This window comes from Aspergillus japonicus, assembly GCF_003184785.1.
Source record: "Aspergillus japonicus CBS 114.51 unplaced genomic scaffold BO86scaffold_5, whole genome shotgun sequence".
NCBI lineage: Eukaryota > Fungi > Ascomycota > Eurotiomycetes > Eurotiales > Aspergillaceae > Aspergillus > Aspergillus japonicus.
In genome coordinates this window covers 22,624-42,626 of record NW_020291642.1, presented here as the reverse complement: position 1 = coordinate 42,626, position 20,003 = coordinate 22,624, and the positions used below count along the sequence as shown (strand labels likewise).

The 20,003-nt window shown below is 50.9% G+C and overlaps 6 protein-coding genes and 2 non-coding genes across 8 annotated transcripts; 5 read left to right on the top strand and 3 right to left on the bottom strand.

Moving 5' to 3' along the window:
• Positions 1–83: 83 nt before the first annotated feature.
• On the top strand, positions 84–2,599 carry BO86DRAFT_330670 (protein kinase IKS1). The gene is made up of 2 exons (XM_025668726.1): positions 84–277; positions 355–2,599. The coding sequence occupies exons 1-2, from the start codon at positions 219–221 to the stop codon at positions 2,402–2,404; spliced, it is 2,109 nt and encodes a 702-aa protein (XP_025531395.1). The 5' UTR covers positions 84–218; the 3' UTR covers positions 2,405–2,599.
• Positions 2,600–3,958: 1,359 nt separating this feature from the next.
• On the bottom strand, positions 3,959–5,288 carry BO86DRAFT_158999 (D-hexose-6-phosphate mutarotase). The gene is made up of 3 exons (XM_025666392.1): positions 4,923–5,288; positions 4,506–4,835; positions 3,959–4,435 (listed from the first exon to the last, which is right to left on the bottom strand). The coding sequence occupies exons 1-3, from the start codon at positions 5,166–5,168 to the stop codon at positions 4,049–4,051; spliced, it is 963 nt and encodes a 320-aa protein (XP_025531394.1). The 5' UTR covers positions 5,169–5,288; the 3' UTR covers positions 3,959–4,048.
• Positions 5,289–5,818: 530 nt separating this feature from the next.
• BO86DRAFT_158996 (TauD/TfdA family dioxygenase) lies at positions 5,819–7,377 on the top strand. Its single transcript, XM_025666391.1, has 4 exons — positions 5,819–6,185; positions 6,256–6,745; positions 6,818–7,123; positions 7,184–7,377. The coding sequence occupies exons 1-4, from the start codon at positions 5,930–5,932 to the stop codon at positions 7,350–7,352; spliced, it is 1,221 nt and encodes a 406-aa protein (XP_025531393.1). The 5' UTR covers positions 5,819–5,929; the 3' UTR covers positions 7,353–7,377.
• An 814-nt stretch (positions 7,378–8,191) lies between these two features.
• On the top strand, positions 8,192–8,276 carry BO86DRAFT_t54. The gene has a single exon. It is a non-coding gene; the product is annotated as a tRNA-Gly (tRNA).
• A 956-nt stretch (positions 8,277–9,232) lies between these two features.
• BO86DRAFT_415803 (uncharacterized protein) lies at positions 9,233–10,439 on the top strand (the record flags this gene model as incomplete). Its single annotated transcript, XM_025674931.1, has 4 exons — positions 9,233–9,321; positions 9,392–9,435; positions 9,491–9,519; positions 9,579–10,439. The coding sequence occupies 4 exons, from the start codon at positions 9,233–9,235 to the stop codon at positions 10,437–10,439; spliced, it is 1,023 nt and encodes a 340-aa protein (XP_025531392.1).
• A 228-nt stretch (positions 10,440–10,667) lies between these two features.
• Positions 10,668–11,694, bottom strand: BO86DRAFT_436722 (putative RING finger protein; the record flags this gene model as incomplete). Its single annotated transcript, XM_025676027.1, has 2 exons — positions 10,668–11,534; positions 11,618–11,694. 2 exons carry the CDS (start codon positions 11,692–11,694, stop codon positions 10,895–10,897), a joined length of 717 nt encoding a protein of 238 aa, XP_025531391.1. The 3' UTR covers positions 10,668–10,894.
• Positions 11,695–13,497: 1,803 nt separating this feature from the next.
• BO86DRAFT_t55 lies at positions 13,498–13,589 on the top strand. The gene has a single exon. It is a non-coding gene; the product is annotated as a tRNA-Pro (tRNA).
• A 510-nt stretch (positions 13,590–14,099) lies between these two features.
• On the bottom strand, positions 14,100–19,741 carry BO86DRAFT_354091 (putative telomere length regulator protein (Rif1); the record flags this gene model as incomplete). The annotated part of the gene is made up of 3 exons (XM_025669561.1): positions 16,665–19,741; positions 16,349–16,615; positions 14,100–16,298 (listed from the first exon to the last, which is right to left on the bottom strand). Exons 1-3 carry the CDS (start codon positions 19,593–19,595, stop codon positions 14,100–14,102), a joined length of 5,397 nt encoding a protein of 1,798 aa, XP_025531390.1. The 5' UTR covers positions 19,596–19,741.
• Positions 19,742–20,003: the final 262 nt, after the last annotated feature.

Genomic DNA, 20,003 nt, shown 5'->3' with positions numbered 1-20,003 from the left:
CGTAAATCCACCCGTAGATACTTTCCAATAGGGCAGATTCCTCACCGCCGACGGAGCTCACGTGGGGCTACCCCAGCCTCCTACGAGTGTCTCGTCTCCGTAGCAGCTGCCAGAAGATACCTTGCATTTCCTTTATATCACGACGCATTAACCTGGGCTATTTATCCGGCCTTTCATGTCTGTGTGTGCCTTCTGGATATGCTACTCTCCCCGTGACAATGGAGGATGAGGGCATGTCCATTGTTCCCTATGGATCAGGCAATCTCGATGTCGTGCTGTAAGCCAGCTTTCCTCGTTCCCCCTTCTCTCCTTTGTTCAGAGAACAGAGGTCCTAACGTGAAGGTCTTGCTGTAGGCGACACAATGACTCAGTTGTGGTTTATGATCGCGACTCGCGGCAACTGGTTCTCCAGAACACCGCGGATCGGAGGGGCAGTGACCTCGATCTGACCGACTGTCCTTACTGCCATCGTCCTTTGCATGAAAATGGGTCACCCCAAGGTGATCATGCGAATAGCCCGGGCGCGCAGGCGGAATTTGTAAATCCCGACTACTTTCGACTGCTACATGCTAGCTTACCTGGCTCTACGGACTCGTCCAATCCTCCATCCCCTCGTCGCCGTCTCGTTCAGCCAGCTATCGCGGACGGCCCGACTATTGATCCTAGCTATCCAGAGACCGGCGTCCATACCAGTCAGGGGATTTCGTCGGCGGCCTTTACACAGGATTACTTCAAGAAGTTCTTCGTCGAAGAGACGATTCTGGGCAAAGGCGGCAAGGGCGTTGTCCTTCTGGTGAAACACGTACTGGACGGTGTCTCACTTGGCCATTACGCTTGTAAGCGGGTTCCTGTCGGAGATGACCATGAGTGGCTTGAGAAGGTACTAGGTGAGGTGCAGCTTCTACAGCACCTTTCGCATCAGAATCTTGTCTCCTATCGACATGTGTGGTTGGAAAATGCAAAGATCACCACCTTTGGGCCCAGTGTGCCATGCGCGTTCATACTTCAGCAGTACTGCAACGCGGGGGACCTCCACAATTACATCTGTGGTGCAGTGCAGACCCCTACTACAAAACAGCAGCTCAAAGAGCGTCTGAGAAGAAGGTCAAGGGGCGGACTTGATCCTGAGAACGATCTTGGGGCGCTACGAAAGCTCCAATTCGAGGAAATATATTCCTTCTTCAAAGATATTACTTCCGGAATCCGATATCTCCACGCCAATGGCTACATCCACCGTGATCTCAAGCCCCACAACTGCTTGCTACATAAAACCAGTGATGGGATCCGGGTCCTAGTTAGTGACTTTGGTGAGGTCCAGGCTCAAGATTCAATCAGAAGGTCGACTGGCGCGACAGGGACTGTTTCCTACTGCGCACCGGAAGTTTTACGGCGCGAGTATCCCGATGGTCCTTTCGGGAACTTCACTTTCAAGTCCGACATCTTCTCTTTGGGAATGATTCTGTACTTTCTCTGCTTTGCGCAGCTCCCCTATAGCAATGCAGACTTGATCCACGAGGAGAAAGAGGACCTGGACCGACTCCGTGAAGAGATCAGTCAATGGTCGGGGTTCGACTATGCTAGACGCATGAGGCCCGAACTCCCCGAACAGCTCTACATATTCCTTCAGCGCTTGCTGTCCGTGGACCCTGATCGCCGACCCTCAGCAGAAGAAGTACTTAACGGTCTTCAGGCTGGGGCTAATGTCAATGAAAACTTCCGCTTGAAGCGGGCCAGCCCAACCAGCCCAGATATGCGCCCCAGCTCCCGGATTCACCCGGTAGAGAGGCCGTCTGCTGCATCATTTACTCGCCAGGCCTTGTCGCCGAATAGGGCCCTCACGAGACCACCGCCGAGTGCACGGCGGGGTTCCGCATACGATAGTACTAACACGGATGCTGTTAGAGCCGATTCTACCTCCACCTCCCTTAGCCCGGAACGAAACCTCATTTTCCGCCCGCGCTTCTCGAATACTCCCTCGTCCTCACTCACACCTGCTCACCATCCTCCTGAGGAACATCGCCACGAAGTGACCCCCCCTGACCACTCTAACACGGTCGAAGAGCCCCAGCAACAACACCTACTCCCACCTCCCCCTCCACGTCACTGGTTCTTACAGAGATACTTCCCGTTCCTCGAGCCTCTGACAATTTCCGTAGCTAACTGGCAGTTTGGAATCACAATCTTTCAACTGACCATGTTCCTTCTCAAAATAATTTCTATATTTCAACCCTGCAGCCCGTTGACTGTCAACCCCTGGGTTGTTTATCCCCTACTGTTAGTGGCGGCGGTCAACTTCCCAGCGAAAAGCTTCACCAGGCAGTTGGTCTCGCTGATGCTGCATCTCGTGGTTGTAAGTCTATGTATGCAGATGGATGCGCTTTGTTGGAGGACGTACAGGCGGTGATCTCGTACCAACCTGAGGGCCTTTTTCCTGGGCTGATGCTCGTATCTGGAATGAAAGGACGCGGAGACCAGATTGCGAAAGGAAGAGGTGTGACATTCGATGCTTCGGTGCATAACTTCGCATGGTGTTTTGAAGATGCGCCTGTGGCTGACGAAATTATGTGCCCATGACCATTGAATACATTAATAGACTGTTCAGGGTAGTCACCGCAAGTAATCTCCTTTCCTGCGAGCGAATCTCTCGCCGCTAGAGGCCGGGGTCCATCACAGCCCAGTAGTATGGAACCTACCATAGAAAGCCTAACCTTCATCGATAGGGACAATATAATAGATGCTGTCCGGGTAATGGTAGCTCTCCAGCTTTTATAGATTTATGACATGAAGTAGTGAAAAAGGGGCACACTTTCTTAAGCTGCTATCAGAGCAATACTACACACACAGACAAGTACCCTTACCAGGGTCGCGGGTGGGACAAGCTACTTCCGCTTCCGGATTCCAGGTAATTCCCGAATAATTTTCTAGTAAACCCTTAACTTAGTGGTTACAGCCATCTACATTGAACCTAAGATATTGGGTGACATGACTTATAGAAGTCGACGCTCCATGCAGTGCAGCTACCCCGCTACGCGATGCTGTTCCCGTCTCATTGGTCAACTCGTATCATCCTCGCATGGTCCATCTGACCAGCTCTTGTATACGCACGAGTATATTCCGTACTATACACCATCTTTGTATAAAACGGAGCTGATGGGAAGCTACTGAACCTGTCTAGTCATTGCTTTAATTCTTCCATGAGACGTGATCCACTATCCTCTACCACCTCTCCCCACACTGACAATGTTTCCCCAGTCGGTGTTGGTCTTCTTTTTCCTTTTATCCCTGCCTTTCGTGTGCAGTTATCACATCATCTGGGGACTTAACTGCTGGATTGTCCGTCAAGACCACCTAGAGCGCACCAGGAGAGGCTTGCCGGTGCTTTGAGTGATCTCTTCACACGAAAAAGACACACCTACGCTGCTAACATCTTGATCCAAATGCATTCGACAATTCGAGAGATAGGTCACCTCGTGCTGTCAAGACTTTACGAGCCGTTGGCTACTCGACCGCTGCGCTTCCTCTATACGAATCTTGTATTTGCGTACGACTTTATATGCAACGGCTCTGGGACTTGGGCCATCAAGGGCTATCGTCGGATCGTCAGACGAGCATCGAGGCGGTTAGGGCGCTTTCAAATGGAAGATTGCGGCGCTCAGATGCTGGGAAGGAGAAAGGCATTTCCTTCGCGGTACCTAAATGCTCGCATCGACTCAATCTTGGCCAGGACCCGTGTGCTCTGCTCACATTCTCCTTATTCCCTGAGCAATATTTCGCCGAGCACGGTGTGTTTTCCATTCTGCATTTCAGGAAGTGGACATTTCTTCAGGCTTTGTCTCAAATGTTACTTCGTCAACACGAGAAGAACTAGGTCATGGACCTATGGATCAGTCAAAGGACTTTGCTTTGAGATTACTTTTGAATACATTTGCATCTGCGGGGCGAAGGACTTGATTCATGTACACGTTCACGGCGTATTTATCTCTATCTTCATGTGCAACTTAGCTCGCTTAAACATCAGTGCATCGATCGACGGGCAACATCCGGCAAATCATAGCCTCGGCCGGATAGTCTGGCCGCCCTCCCAGAATTCTCCCGCCTCCAGCGTCTGCCACCCAGCGACGGAGCCGGCCTCGACACAGATCATGTTCTTGTAAGCCTCATCCGGACCAAAGTCGGCCATTCCCTTGGCCTTCTCGATCCAGGGGTTCCACACCACAACATCGGTCAGGGCTTCCCGGGTAATGGAGAACAGGGGTTGGTCATCGGAGACCGTGGTAACCTCAATCGGAACCTTCGGGTCAAGGGACTTGTACACCCGATCGGTCTCCTTGTCGATCTCAACCGCAGAAGAGGCTTCCGTCTGAACGGCACCACCTTGGGTCTTGTCGACATACTCCTTGGACTGAAGGTTCTTGACGCGGATCTGCGAGATGTCCTATATTGCCTTCTGTCAGTCTCTCCTCTCGCAAGATACTTGCACTGATCAGGGGTGTCTGAGAACGCACCTCAACGCTCAGATAAGTATGCAGCAGAACCTGGAATTCGAAGTTCTGCTCGCCCTTGTTCTGCACCTGCAGGGATGTTTCGAGACCCTCCTTGGTCAGGGTGACACTGTACACCAGACCAAACTGGTAGGGCCACGCCTTCTGGAACTCCTCGCTCAGCATGGGGTGCGACAGCCCGAAGTCCAACTTGACCGCGTCATCTCCTTCTTTGCGGTCCTTGCCGAGGGACTCGGACGAGGACTTGCCCAAAAACTCCCAGTTCGAATTCCGTGCAAAGCCGTGTTGCGGGAGGGAGGATGTAGCGTGGTTCGAAGGGGGAGGGCCGAAAACCTGCAGTGAGCCACGGCCGCGGCACCCGTTAGACACCTGTTGTTCTGTTGCGGGATTGAAGGTCGCTGGGATTGGGATTGGACTTACCGGGAAGACCACGGGGATGCCGCCGCGGATGGGCTTGGAGCCATCCAGGTGAGCCTTTTCGCTGACGAACAATTGCTCCTTGCCATTGGCAAGCTTCCAGGATGTGACGGTCGCTCCATACAGGTGGACGGTGACCGACTCGCCGGTGGGCAGGGTGGCCTGGACCTTGTTGTCGTGGAAGTTGACGGTGGGCTGAGGGATGGAGGCACCCACCCCGATGGCGGAGGGCTTGTTGGAACGGTCCATCTTTGTAGGTGGAAAATGTATCAGATAGCAGTTGCTTAGGGGAGGGACTAGTCAGGAAGGGTGACTCGAATGCGTAGCAAGACAGCGTTTCTCTCTCTTCTGTCTGTTCTTTAATGCGGGGGACTGTTGTTGGATGCGCCTGAACGGGCGGGGCAGCAGCGTCACCGTGGGGCCCTTCGCGGCTTAGGTCAGCACACATATATGCGGATAACCCCTTGCCTATTATAGAATTATGCTACATAGTCACGGTGCAGGATATCCAGGACGCTTTATATTGTTGACAAAACAGACATTTTGCCTCCACTGGAACCAACTTAGACAATATTCCAGCTTTTCACAAGTAATAACCTGTCACTGCTGCTGTTTCAGTCGCATGGGTCATCAAGAGGAACCACCGCCGCTATTGTCCGTCCATCCAGCATTCTCCGACCCATCCGCGGTCTCGAAAACGTGCCAGGCGTCCGATCTGGCAACATCTGCTCCTTGCCGTCCTCAAGAGCTTGCAAGAGTCCATTATGACTGGTCTAATACAGCTTAAGGTATTTCTGAAAATATAGGCTGAGAAAGTACAGTATCTTGATTGGAGCAATCGTCATCGGCAATCAAAATGGTTGATGATTGCACCATCAGAGCCCGCGCGGGGTCGGTGTTGACAATACACATACTTCAAAAGCACTGAAGATGCACTTTACTCTGATCATATTCCCCTCAATTGCTCGCTGTGATAAAGCATTATCTCATCGACAAACGTCCAGCCCAACATGACCACCACTGTGACAATCACCGCTCAACAACCTGATATTCAGTACGCCCCCGACGTGGACAAATGGCATGCTCGCACTGAGCGTCGCTTACGCACTGAGACTCTTCCTACTGAGCTTCCTTCTGGCTTTCCGGCAAAGCTTGAGTCAGATCTAGTCTGGGAGGGCAGGGACATCGCAGCGCGGTATAACTGGACTTACGTCCTGACCGAGGCAGATCTCGAGGAGATTGACGCTGCAGTGCGGTATTTCAAGTGTACATTCTCCTTTGATCCATGCCTTGCAAATACATCTCCTTGGATTTTGTCTGATACTGCTGCTCATAGCGTTGAACAAACCCCTTGGCTTCATTGATCCGGAGACCTTCCCTCTACCTGCGCTGCACTCAACACTACGTGATATCTCGCAGGAGCTTCACAACGGACACGGATTCAAGGTTGTCAGCGGTGTGCCGGTCGACAAATACTCGCGCGAAGACAACATCATCGTTTATGTGGGACTTTCCGCACATGTTGCCCCGATCCGCGGCCGCCAGGACTCGTCCTATGACGGTACGCCGGCAGACGTGATGCTCAATCACATTAAAGACTTGAGCACCCAGGAGCAGAGCAAAGGCCGCATCGGGGCGCCAGCGTATACCACCGACAAACAAGTCTTTCACACTGATGCGGGGGATATCATCTCCCTGTTTGCGCTAAATACGGCCGCGGCGGGCGGCCAGAGCAAGCTGGCCAGTAGCTGGCGTGTGTACAATGAATTGGCGGAAACGCGACCTGACCTCATTCGGACGCTCGCGCAGAATTGGACTCTTGATGGGTACGAGATAGCTTTTGATATGTTAAAGTGAAAAGATGAGTGTGCATTTGTGCTGACTTTATATTGTGGCAGATTCGGCAATCCTCAGAACCCATATCACGAGCGCCCGTTACTCTTCCATCAGGCAGCTACTAGCACACAGCCTGAGCGCGTCCTGATTCAGTATGCGCGACGCAGCTTCACTGGATTCCAGGACCTGCCCAGGTCCAAGAATATTCCTCCGATCACTGAGGCGCATGCGGAGGCCCTCGATTCGTTGCACTTCTTGGCCGAGAAGTACGCAGTCGGGCTTGACTTCCGCAAGGGTGACATTCAGTACATCAATAATCTGAGCATCTTCCATGCTAGAGATGGGTTTCAGGACACCCCGGAGCAGCAGTAAGTATTCACCTTCTATGGTCGAGGCTTGTTTTAGCAATCGGCTGATAGACTATCAAGGCGCCATCTCGTCCGCCTCTGGCAGCGCGACCCCGAGTATGCATGGGAAACCCCCGAGCCACTGGTTAGAACTTGGAAGCAGCTATATGATGGAGTCACACCTGAGGCCCAGGTCTTCCCTCTGGAGCCTTATATCAGGGGCTCGGCGGCTGGGGGCAGAAAGGAGTAGGCATGCGTGGGATGGTGCTGGATGATCTCATCGCAGGCTAGCAATCTCGCTATTTCTCAGACTTTGCTCGGATACATACTTCGAGAGCGATGTGCAACTTTGTATAGTATGTGCAATCTTGATTGTGGTGATATGCAACCCAGAATGGTAAAGATTCTCTGGTTGTGAAGTATCCAGGGCAGAACATGGGCGAGCTACTGGGCATGTCTTTGAGGACTTTGGTTATAATTTAGCAGATATAGATTGTAGACAACAATTCAACCCTTTGGGGACTATTCATTGGATTATGTTCGTAAATTTCCGGCATCCGTAGGAATGCCGCACTGTCTATGTCACTGGTGGTAATGCCCACGCGGAAATAAGGTCTCGTCTTTCCCATGGTACGGACAAAAATTGCTAGCCCTACAACTTGTTCCAGGCTCCACACTGCATAACTTTTTTCTTAAACGATTCGACTTTTTCTTCCTCTGCGAAGAAACTTTTCTTAAGAAAGAAATTTGTTCTTGTCACAGATCTCAATATCCTTGAATCTCGCCTACAGTCGCAGGCGTTACTTCTGACAGCCCTATCCGGCATTAGCGGCGCTCGACCGCAGTCGCGATAAATCCAGCACATCGCAACTCAAATGCACGAAGCACCCCCATAAATCGAAGCGTACACGCAAGCGAGGACTTCCTATGATCAATGACGGTTAGGGGGAGATCTTTATCTAATCAAGTTTGCCATAGATGGTTCCTTGGTGGCAAATGAGGGGAAAACTCAGTTCCATTGGTCTGCATAAGACCCGTTGAAACATCGACCCAATAACTACAACGGCCCAGATGGTCCAGTGGTTCTCAGCGCCAATCTTCTAGTGGTTAGGATCCAACCTTCCCATTCTCATAGGATTAGGTTGGGACGCGAGTTCGAGTCTCGCTTGGCGCATTTCTTTTTGTTTTTTGTTCAGCTCGGATCTATTAAGGCTGCTGTTCTTACCCTCATGTTCTGGGCTCTTTTTTATTTTCTTTGCAATGTACGTGGGTTATTTATTTTTAATGTCACTGTATACTATACCTAGGCAAGGTGATTAAATCGGATAACGGATGTTGCGTGCATAGGAACATGTGCTGCTCAATAGGTTTTACCTTCCCGTGGTTGGTCTTTCTCTATATATTCGGGTGCCGCTCGTATCACTCTCAATAAACATCCCTTATCATCATCACAAAATGGGGATAGCAGATTATGGTAACGGTTCAGCACCCTTGAGACGTGCATTATCGAATCTAATTGGAGTCACGCCTTGCTATACAGCATAGTCATACTTTATTAGCCACCCTGGTTGCTTTCTCTCCGATCGCACAACCGGCAATCCCTCGATTGAACCTTGAACCTCCCGCCCAACCGTTCAAAGCACGTCCACAAGAATGGCCGGCCAACGAAGCGAACAATGTTCGCATTGCACCAGTGCAGCTTGATTGCACTTCTTTTGCAAGTCTAACAGGAATCTAGAGCACATGTGCAATGTCTTGTGTCTGGTACATGAATCGCAAGTCAGGTCGAGAAGTCGAGCCCCCCCCAGTTATCCATCCCCTTGCGTCCTGTCGCCAACCCAGGCAAGGAATTCCGGACTCTCCGATGCGGCATGCAATCTCATTATCTCCATCATTCTGAGCTCTGCATGTGGCGTCGAATCTGGATTGGAGCCTCTGCCTCACGTGTCGATAATATGGCCTTGCTGCGACAGGGCGTGCAAGGGCTCATCCTGTGGCCGAAGCGTTGCTATCTATATATGTCCCCCAGCCGCACACCATCTGCCCCCCTGGTGTGACATGCGCCATTCAAACCACGGCGAGGAATCAGGCAGCACTAGGGTATATCCTAGCCTCGAGAAGCGGACTGACATGGGTGACTTCTCGCCCCCCCCTTACCAGCTCCTGTCTGAAGCAATCATATTCTGGAGCGTCGCAACCGTGCTATACATTGGCAGGATGTAAGTACTAAGATCTCATATTACGTGGACAGATATGTTCCCTTCACAGAGCCCTTATTGACCTACGAAGAGTTTCCCGTGTCATCTCAACCGGTTCGATCAAGCGCCTATATTGTATGACGCAGCCAGGATTGTCGGGTAGTTGTGAGCACTAATGCGCCTGATACAGTTGAGGACTATGTGATGAGCGTCACGTTTGTAAGGCTGAGGCCCGCGCAAGGATAGAGGAGCAACTGGCTAACTGAATGGTGAGGCAGTTGATCTATACAACGTTGCTGGTTCTGATTCAAGTCTCCGCCCACTATGCGTCTAATCTCTTCGATCCGGCACAATATGATGAGATCATGTCCAACCCACAAGAAGTGCGTGATCGTATCTTTGGGAGCAAGATCGTCATTGGCCTTGAGCAGTGCATGCTATTCTCTACCTGGGGAGTCAAGATTTGCATGTTGACCATGTTCTGGCGGCTCACCCAGAATTTCCGGCTGCTGCGCATGTATGTCAAACTGATAGCCGCCTTAATTGCCGTCGGTTTCCTCGTGATCATGGTCACGTACTATGCCGTCTACTGCCGGCCATTCTCGCAGTACTGGGCCATGCCGGTGCGGGACATGCAATGCGCGACCTACCAGAACTACTCCATTACCCAAGCGGTCTTCAACATCTCCTCCGATGCTGCCATGCTCGCGCTGCCATTTCCTCTACTGCGGAAGGCTCAGATGAGGAGGGGGAAGAAAATCATGCTGGCGGGCGTCATGAGCTTGGGGGTATTCACAATCGCCGCTGCGATTCTCAACAAGGTCTTCAATTTCGCCTCCCCCTTGACAACCACTTATCAACTCTGGTATATACGGGAGGCGAGCACTGCGATTTATGTCGCAAATATGGCATGTCTGTCGCCGCTAATCCGGAGGGTGTTCAGCTCGAAAATGTATCAGAAGACGAACAGATTGCATGGTCAGCATGCCCGTTGGCATGGTATAGATCCTTCCAGCGCATCACGTTCCATGCAAAGCAAGAAAAATCCGAGATGCTGGCACCCAATCCATTTATCTCATGCCTCCGAAGGGAAGTTTGACCAGTGCACCATGAGTATCAGGAAAGCCCTACGAGGATAACCTTGGTAACCGACAAATCAGTGAGGAGGCTATCATCAGAATGGCCGCTGGGTATCCGAACTCGATCCTAGACCCGTATAGAGTCCGTTCCTATCGCTCTCATGAGGACGAAGGTCAATACATGTTCGAGGAGGGAATAGAGCTGAAGCAGATTCATATGGTAGCGTGAAATGCTAACGAGTCATTTACATCGCCTACCAGCCTCAAATTCACTCTGACGCAACAGAAGTGAGACGCATGAGGATATCAAATTTGAAATCAAGAATTTATCCGTCCCGGATCCAGAACACCACGCAACGACGCCTCACGAATCGGGTCTATGTGCTATGCGAAAGCAAACTGCCACTCCCTCTGAAGTGTCCATGGTCAGCTACCTTCTTGCGGCTCACAACATCTAGCGGGAAATCACGGTCTTCACTCACAAATAGTTGGCTGCGCGATCTTGAAGAGGTGTCTCAGAAACGCGGAACGATGTCAGTACGGATCAGAACCGCCTGCGGAACCGTTGGACCTGATCCACCACGAAGCCACCCGGTGCGAGGAGCCCGAGCGTTGCAATAATCAGTCTTGCACAGGGGGCAGCACGCATGGCGGCGGGTTAGCCAAGGATCAAGACAAGACACGTGGAATATATGACCGCACGTCAAAGGACGAATGTAGTCTGGTCCGTGAAACTCATCCATGCAGATAACGCACTCTCTGCTGGAGTCTGCCATGTCGAAGCTCTCCCCTGTACCCGGGGCAGCCTGCATGATGTCAAAACCAGTAGGGGTTGTCTCAACACCACCAGAGACCGGACGAGGTGCATCGGTAGGCATGTCCTCGGAGCGTGGGGCGTCGTTGACCGGGGCGATTTCAATAGCAATGACAGAGGTAGTGTCAGCTGCGACGGAAGCAACCCTCGCCTCGGCGGTCTCCTTCGCGGGCATGCATTTGGTCCTGGCACTGAGCCAGTCACTATACTTCATCTGCGGAAAGCGTTGCTCCACGTCACGGCTGGAGATGACCGCGCGGCTAGAGCCCAAGGGAGCAGTCTCAGCATCGTTGCTGTGCAGGTTTCGGGTACGCTCGCGGCGTCTGACTTCCACGCAGATCCTTTTGTTTTGATGCACCCGAGTTAAAATCCGGTCACCCACTAGAGAAGGAACAAATGACAGATAGAAATATGATCCACATACCAAGCAACAAAAACGAAGAAAGCGAGACAGACGGGGGCCAAGTAGCCGAGAATGGCGGCCGACGAGACGTCAACCATGGCTGATGCTGGGTCACCTTGCATCTGCTTTCTCTAGAGATCAAGCTAATCAGGGTGCGCCTAGTTCGCCATCTCGTGAGCAACCGACAGGACAGGATATTGATCACGGAATCAACCATGAAAGCCATGTACATACCTTGCAACTTGTGAAGCGGTGAGGACGGTCGTTTTCTCCCGGAAAGATAAAGGAATTGTAGATAGATGCTACCAGAGGCGTGATTGTTGTATATGCAACTCACAAAGATCTCTCAAAGCAGTGGAATCAATTTGATAAACACGAAAGAAAAGGGTGGAGACGGATAGCAGATAGTAAGGTAGCTAAGGAGGGCGTGTTGATTCTGGCACCCTAAACCCCCACGCACGACGCAACGCAAATCGCAACGCAAATCAGATGATAAACCCCTATGGTCGAGCGTACATACCGACCCGGCAGTTTGAGTGCAAGACGAGTGAGAGTGAGTGCGTAGCAGCACAACCTGTGCTGGAAAAATCGGTTAGAACCCTCTCAGCCCCTCCTCTTCCTCATGGATACAAGACATTGAGAATTCCCCAGCGTGCTCTTTTTTGTCCGTTGCAGAAGCAGATAAGGAAGAGAAAGAAGCCGTGTAGGTACAAAAGGCAGGGAAATCCGGCATTATGTCCCTTTCCCATCCAAATGACGAAACTCTGACTGTGCAGAGGAGGACTACTACCACTTGAACCCCCAAAAGCTCCGCCCACCGCTCGCTTTCAGCGCCTCTCCAGAGAGGCGGGAGGGGACAGGTTGTCCTTTATGCAATTGATCTTCCTCGGAGAGAATTTTACATGCTTCTATAGAAAAGGCTATCCACGGTTTTACTAAGTATTATGCTATGGTGCAGATGGATAGATCGGTGGGAGTTGGCAGTGCATGCATACCTTACTAGTAGCGGGAAGTTTGGGGAAGTATAAAGTCAGTAAAGTTAAGCGACATCAAGTTTGGATGATTTCTTTCTCTCCCCAGCGATTGTTTGTATCGTTTGCGAGTCGGTCGATTTTGTTCATTGGTCGAGTACGCGATAAGACAATTTCATCCACCCTGGTGCTATAAATAAGCCCTGCTCTGTGCGCGTAAATGCGAGCTGAAGAGACCGGGCAGATGGACATATGTTCCTAATCCAGATCGCCAGCATAAACTATGTTTTACTTTTCACCCAAACAGGATCTTCTTTATTTCTTTATTTTTTTTTTTCTTAAAGAAAAATCGGTCACAGACTTCTTTGTGGCTGTGACAATAGAACTAAGGCATGAGGTACATGGAATAACAGTGAAAAATGCAGAGCTGCTGCACTGCATCCATCTAGCATGGGAGGAAGGCTGTGGCTGGCTAGTCTGGGCAATGAGCAAGAGACCGGTGTAGATTGATGCAGCCAAGGCGGTTTGTGCTTATCTGTGGCAGCAGGGTCCACTACTTCAGAAATAATATATGTGATGTATATGTATGTATGGAAGCCAAGAGGTCTTTCTAACCGTGCTTAGAAAACAAGGAATGGTTTGAACTGATCTGGACAGTGTTGTAGATATGGATGCTTCTGCTGATTTCTAATCGGGCGGGAAGAACGCTCCTGTCTTCACACTGCTTGGTTTCACTCCCGGAAACTAGGTATTGATTTACTCTCTCCATCCATAGAAGAGAAGCTGGCGCTTCCGTCGCCTTGTGCATGGCGCATGGTTTGGTCTTGAAGTGTGGATTATCCCAGGTTCTAGGATAGTCGCCTTCCGAGTTAGACTTGATGATGATGTTTTGACGTATCATGCATCAGTCAAGCATAAGTATCATAACAAGCCCGGGTGGTCTAGTGGTATGATTCTCGCTTAGGGATTCCAAACCCAAGCATATCTGCGAGAGGTCCCGCGTTCGATCCGCGGCTCGGGCCGTTATTCTTTTTTGCCTTGTCAACTTTTGTTCTCTCTGGCTATATTTTTTTTCTACGAAGAGCGCTGCTTTTCTTCATCTACATCCGATGCAACGAGAAGGATCTAGATCCACTACCCCCATTGGGCGCAAATCACCCGTCATAAGCCTTGATTGAATATACCTAAAGATGTGGAACTTCTTTCGTTACTCAGTCCCCGGACCATAGTACAAAACCTCCTCCTAATCTGAGTATTCAGATACACAAAGGCACCGAAAACGACATAACACTAGGATAGTGAATCAGACGAAAACCAGAGGCAAAAACAATAAATCTTGATCTTTTCCCATCCTCCGCCAGAGACACAAAAGCAACCAACCCCCCCCTGACGCATAGAAAGATATGGGTGTATAATATAGGACCTAAGATAAATAGATACCCCGCGGACATAATAAAACAAAAGAAAAAAAGAAAAAAAAAAAAAAAAAAACGCCTTCGCTATGCAAAAAAAAACAAGAAAAGGTTCAATTTTCAACCTGTATTCCTCCGCATCGCCTCATGTGTCTCCACCCGAATATCGAACAACAGGTCGTCAATCTCCTTGAGGGACTGGCGGTCCAGCTTGGCCAATTTGACGTCGTCAAGGACCTTGCGGAGAGAGTTAGCGATTTCCGCCTCGGACTTGACCGGGACCGGTTCGGTTGGGGCCTCGGTTTCTGCTTGAGCAGTGGCAGCGCGGGATGAGGCGCGGGTTTTCTTCTTTTTCTTCTCCGAGTGCCTCTCCCGGCTCGAAGATGGTGTCTTCTGCGGCTCGGGAGCGGTTTCTGCCGTTGGGTGCGCATCGGTCATCTGGATGTCGTTGTCCGCCGAGGGCTGCAGATTGTCAGCAGGCGCTGGCTGGATCGTCGAGGCGACTTCCTCCTGAGCTTCGAGCGCAGGTTGCACCGACTCCTCAGGCTCGCGTGTCTCCGGGTCTACCTCGGGAACCACCGTAGCATCGGAAGCCTTCTGGACATCGTCGAGGTAGTCGGACGCGTTTTCATGCGCTGGCTCCCTTGGCCCGTCGTCTGCCGTAGTCTCCTGTGAATCACTCTCCTCCTGTATAGTTTCCGTGTCCTTGTCTTTGTCCTGCTTGCGTGGACGAGAGGGCCGCGGCGATTTCTTCGACTTCTTTTGAATGGGGCTCTCCTCGGGTATAGGCGGCGCAGCTTGGCCACTTAGGCGAGAAGACCTTCTCTTCTGTGACTTGTCTTGACTTTCAGAAGGCTTGTCTTTCAAGCTGACAGGCTCTGATGTTTGGCTGTTAGCGGCCGATCTAGTCGTGCTGATAGCCTCAGATCTGGTGTCATGTTTCCGTCGCTTGGGTGCAGACTCAACAGGCGACGACTCAAGGTCTTGCGGGGTTGGCAAGATTTCGTTGAGTTGAGCCACATCGGCTTCGTCTTCAGCCGCAGCGGGCGTCTTTGTGAGTCGAGAAGAGCGCCGTCTTTCCTTCTTTTGAGGCGTGTGCTCTTCCATCTCCCGTTTTCTCTTCCTTGACGGTTGGGGTTCATGCGAAGCTTCCATCGATGCTTCACCTCCCGCAACATCATCTTTATCTACGGCAAGCTCCAGATCTTGCTCCAATTGGGATGACACCTGGTCTTCCATATCAACATCATCATTGCACAAGCCGGAGTCACCGCTGGGTTGTTCCACCTGCGACTCGATGACTTCGACATTTTGAGGCAAGTCCTTCTCCACTTCGGGCCCAGTCTTCGAATCGACGGCGTTGGCCGAGGCGGAGGCCCTCGTGGAGAGCGTATGACGTGTCTCCTTATTCGATTCTGTGGCAGTTTCTGTATGTTGCTTCTCGGTTGTGGATTGCAGAGGAGAATCAGAGGTCTTGCCAGTAGAAGAGCGGAGGCGTTTAGTCATAGGCTGGTCTGCGACCTCGCTTGGAGCGTCCTGAGTGACGTGCTCAGTCTGGTTGAGCTCAGACTTTGACTTCTTCTTGAGCTTGGCGGAGCGTTTGGCCTTCTTCTTCGCCTTCTTGCTCTTACCCGGTGTGGTCGTGGGTGTCTCAAGATCAACGGGTGTCTCGTTACTAGGATAGGAGCCAGGAGTAAGCGAGTGAAGATCTGCGGAAAGTGAAGTGAGTTCTGGAGGTGATGATCGCGGCTCGGTCTCCAACAAGGAGGCCTCTGGCGCAGATGTTGGGGGTGGCGGCACATGTGAGTCGCTCAACTGCGCCCGGCCTCTTGAAACTGGAGTCGGTGACGAGCCAAGGTAGTTATATTCGTTTTCTGCCGACACAGGCGGCAAAGGAGGTGTTTGCGGGGTCCCTGCATCTGTATCCGAGTGATGCAGGTGGCGCAAGTGCGGCGGTGTCATAAAATGGATATCTCTAGGTGTATTGCTCGGTGGGGAAGAAGACCGGAGGCTTTCAATCATCGAGAACAACTCGCTGCGCTTGCTACCGTCTTCTGGGCCTGATATGAAAGGATCTGGGTGAGACACAGCAACATGTTGCTCAACACTCTGATTGTCAGCTTCGAAAGCTCGTTCCCGATGAAGCTCCTTTGCGCGCTCTCGTGTGACTGCGCGGTCTGAGCCCCCGGTTACAGGCGACGAGTTCAAGCCCGAGTCGACCGGATTGTCTAGGATGAAAGAGATCCGTGACTTGGCTGACATGTCCAAAAAGCGGTTTTTGGTTTCCTGTTCGTCGGAAGTACTCATCGGAGCGCCAGGCTTCGAAGGATTAGCATGAGTTGGCTATGGCTCGTTATAACATGACATACCTTCGATTCTTCCAAAGGTGTGGTGGCCTGCTGATGCTTGATGAGAGCTTCCAAGCTCTCCAGCGCAAGGGTTATCCTTTCAGGGCGGGACAGAAATCTCTGTGAACCGAAGGTAGAATTCCAGAAGTCATAAAATCTTCTTCTTACTGATATGTGTGAAGAATCTAGACCCGCGTAAATGATATCTTCAAACTTTTGCAGGAAAGGGGCATTGTGGGGGGAAGATGCCTGTAGGATATTGAGAACAGCCGATGAGAGTGCGCGACACTATGTAAGGGTTAGAGTATGTCCGAAACTCCTTGCTTCTGACACTTACTGCAGTGAGAATCCTGCTCTCCACACCACTCTCCACGCTCAGTCGCTTGTCCTCGTCTTTCAGATAAATAGCCAGGGGTAGCTGAAGACTTTCCAGCATGATAGACCGAACAGTTGAAGTCCCTGAGCCTAAGAGGGATGTTAAGGATTCAATGAAGTCCGCCATATCGCTCGTTTCTGAGGGGTTGAAGTGTTCATAGGAACCCAACAGAGTGCGCCCAACCAGATCAACCAGTTTGTGGAATGGCAAGTGGCTCTCATTGTTCTCTCTCTCGAATTGCTGGTAATAGGTGATAGAAAGCAAGTGCTTGAGGATAGACGCCAATGGCAAGTAAGACTTCCGGGAACCACCCTTCATGATAGACTCGGCAAGAGGCTCAATGATCATGAGTGTGATTGCCTGGTCACTTCTCTCGGTTCTCACTACACGGATGAGGGAGTTAAGCAGCTCATTCCATATCTGAAAGTTGCGATAGTAATTCAACCCCGTTGAAAGAATTTTCACAACGTTTTCATAGTCTCTGGTAACGGATCCATCGCGTTCTCGCGCAGTCTCCATTGGGAGTGAGCGCAAAGAATCCGCAGCTGACTGTGCCGTACACTCCCAGACGGTCTGTGCCAAGAAGGGACCCAAGGGGAAGTCAGAGTCACTGTACTCATCATAGAGACTGGAACATTGTTGTAGTAATTCTAAGCGCGAGCTTCGAGAGACTTTATCACTGCATGTTGCCTCAAGTACACTCTTGACCATATGAGAATACGCCATGCTTGGCACCGTAATCACAGACATTTCACTGATAATTCGGAGGTAATGCAAGGTCGGAGTGCTTAGATTGGCGGTTGCTCTCGAATGGCGATGGGTTGGTGTAGTAGCAGCTTGGAACGAGTAGTCAGAGGTCCGAAGAACAAGCTTCTCCGTGAATCGAGCACTTCCTAGAGACTGGATCATCGTAGTGGACAAGAACCCAAATCGCTCGAAGAAAGTGTCCATGGAGTCATCCTCTTGTTTTGCGCCGAGCGCGTCTGGCCCGGTAGTCCAGATCCGCCTAAGAAAAACCAGTACGTGAGCCACGGTCTGCATTGACTCAGGAGTTGGGGTAATCTCTTTGTTGAAGGTGAACGCCAAGGCCCTGGATAAATTCAGCCATGCAGCGCTAACATGCGACTGTTCGAAGTTATCAGTCCAGATTGGCGCTTTGAAGATACTCTCGAGAACATCCAGTACTGATGAGATTCTGGATCTCAGCCACCTGCTATCAATAGAAGGTAACTCCTCCGGATCCAGCTTGTTGCTCTCATTGACTTTGTTTTCTACCCAGGGCCTTGGGTGCGAGCTCCAGAACATGCTGGACAGCACATGAGCGAGTCGATCATGCATGCCGGGCACTGTTGCGAACACGTTCGATAACGGCGAGGCAATGTACTCTTTCCAAACAACATCCAGGTGCTCAAAAGTTGCAGACGGACGGAAGGCATAGTACAGTAGATTGTAATAACTGCAGAGTGCCAGCTGGCTCGGTTGCTTGTCGTGCTTCTTGCGGTCGAACTGGGACATGATCGGTTTGCTCAGCATCTTGAGTATAGAAGGGCTTGTTGTATCGCTCGGGCCAACGACCAGAACAAATCGATTCCAACCGAGGATAGCCTGGGCTTTGATTGAAGAGTCACTGCAATTGAAGCACCTTTGCAAAACCAGCACCCATTCTTTGAAATGTTCCCACTGGTCAACGTTGAACTTTTTACTTCTCAGAAGCAGTACAATTACGCCCCAGACCTGCGGTACATGTATACCGGACTCAGGATTGTTCATCATCCGTGACATCCTCTCGCAGACTTCAGTTACCATCTTTCTGCCTTTGTCTATGAACCTTCCAAGCACATCCCGGACGGTTTTTGATAGCGTTGGATTGGGGCCACATGTGATAGAGGTCTGGAAGCCGACAGAAATAGCTTTGAAGCGAGTATCCTTCATATGATGAAGTAGTCCCGAGATTAAATGCTCCATCCACAGCGCTGCATGAGAGACAAATATCGATTTGGATTGACCGAGAACACGAGAGTAGATGCTCAACCGCTGAGACACAATTGCATTTCCATTGACACGGCTAGTCAGACTGTTCAAGACAGTGAGAAGGCGTATCACCCTGGCATTGGTCATGATTCTTGTATTAAAGTTTTGTGTAGCCAAGACAGATAAGTAGTGTGTGATCACGGACTTGGGCACTTTGGCATCCTGCAGGCAATCGATCGAATGATCGATAAGGAATGCCTTGAACTCGTCCGACAGTCGCGCAGATATTTCATTGTGCCAGACAAGAGCAACAGCCAATTTCAGCGCTTGGATGACAAGATTGGTGTCCAAAGGTCCTCCAGTCGGCAGGTCTCTGCTGATGTCTCGTTGTATAAAATGCGTAATTGTGCCCAACTTCGCAATGACTTCCTGCTCCCCAGGAAGCCCTTCATATGCCCTTAGCGCTCCGAAGAATTGCATATATGCATCGAGTCTGGAGCTGACGGTGTCGCCAGCTAATTGCTGGAGAATGGATTCAAGAAGCATGGTGAACGTGTCGGGAATGGGAGGAGCGGAGGAAGGGGAATCGGCTAGAGAGTGCGAGCTCGTCGTCTTGAGAATCGATTTTGCGGGTTTGAGTTCGTTCGACGGGGGGAGAACTTTCAGCTCAGGTCGCGGTTTTGCGGTGGAATTCGTGAAAGTCGGAGGTTTGATATATTTAGTCCATGGCGAGAAGTTCACGCGCTTGGACTGACGGGTCGAGGGGGCCCCGGTAGAACCATTGACAGAGAAAGGAGAGTCACGAGGCGTATGCACAATGGCCGGAGAGTCTTCCCTTCGATCTTTCTCAGACAGCATAAAAGATGATGTCCTTGGTGGAGTCGGCGGACGAGCAGAGACAGGACCGAGAATCTCCACCATATTTTTGACGATCGAATGGTTAAGAAATAGGGATCAGAAGCGGAGAGAGAAAAAAGGACATCGCGATATGGCCTGGCGATGATCACGAGTGGTCCATGCTCTAGTTCAAGCCTGAGAGAGACAACCTGGAGCGAGATTTGAAGCCCAGATGAAGCAGGGCTGTCGAGCGTTTGATCCTCTGGGAACCGCGCCAAGCCACGCAGCTCAAAAGGGACGCGCCTGTGGCTGAGGCACGCGTAAAGTGGCAGCGCCGCGTTTGATGCCTTAGTGCCTGAGAAGACAAGGCACTACTAGTACTGGTATCCGGGCGGGAAGTTGAAACAAATGGAACAAACAAATGAACCATTTAATGATAGAACCAGTCTAGATATTTGGGCTCGAAACATGGGTCTGGACTCGTGTCTTTGA

What these genes read in the sequence shown, in the direction of transcription:
- BO86DRAFT_330670 (XM_025668726.1), top strand. Translation starts at nt 219, where the DNA reads ATGGAGGATGAGGGCATGTCCATTGTTCCCTATGGATCAGGCAATCTC. An exon ending in GGCAATCTCGATGTCGTGCT is followed by an intron (nt 278 to 354) that starts GTAAGCCAGCTT and finishes GTCTTGCTGTAG; the next exon opens with GCGACACAATGACTCAGTTG.
- BO86DRAFT_158999 (XM_025666392.1), bottom strand. Translation starts at nt 5,168, where the DNA reads ATGGACCGTTCCAACAAGCCCTCCGCCATCGGGGTGGGTGCCTCCATC. An exon ending in GCATCCCCGTGGTCTTCCCG is followed by an intron (nt 4,836 to 4,922) that starts GTAAGTCCAATC and finishes GGCTCACTGCAG; the next exon opens with GTTTTCGGCCCTCCCCCTTC. An exon ending in ATACTTATCTGAGCGTTGAG is followed by an intron (nt 4,436 to 4,505) that starts GTGCGTTCTCAG and finishes AAGGCAATATAG; the next exon opens with GACATCTCGCAGATCCGCGT.
- BO86DRAFT_158996 (XM_025666391.1), top strand. Translation starts at nt 5,930, where the DNA reads ATGACCACCACTGTGACAATCACCGCTCAACAACCTGATATTCAGTAC. An exon ending in TGCAGTGCGGTATTTCAAGT is followed by an intron (nt 6,186 to 6,255) that starts GTACATTCTCCT and finishes TGCTGCTCATAG; the next exon opens with CGTTGAACAAACCCCTTGGC. An exon ending in CAGGACACCCCGGAGCAGCA is followed by an intron (nt 7,124 to 7,183) that starts GTAAGTATTCAC and finishes TAGACTATCAAG; the next exon opens with GCGCCATCTCGTCCGCCTCT.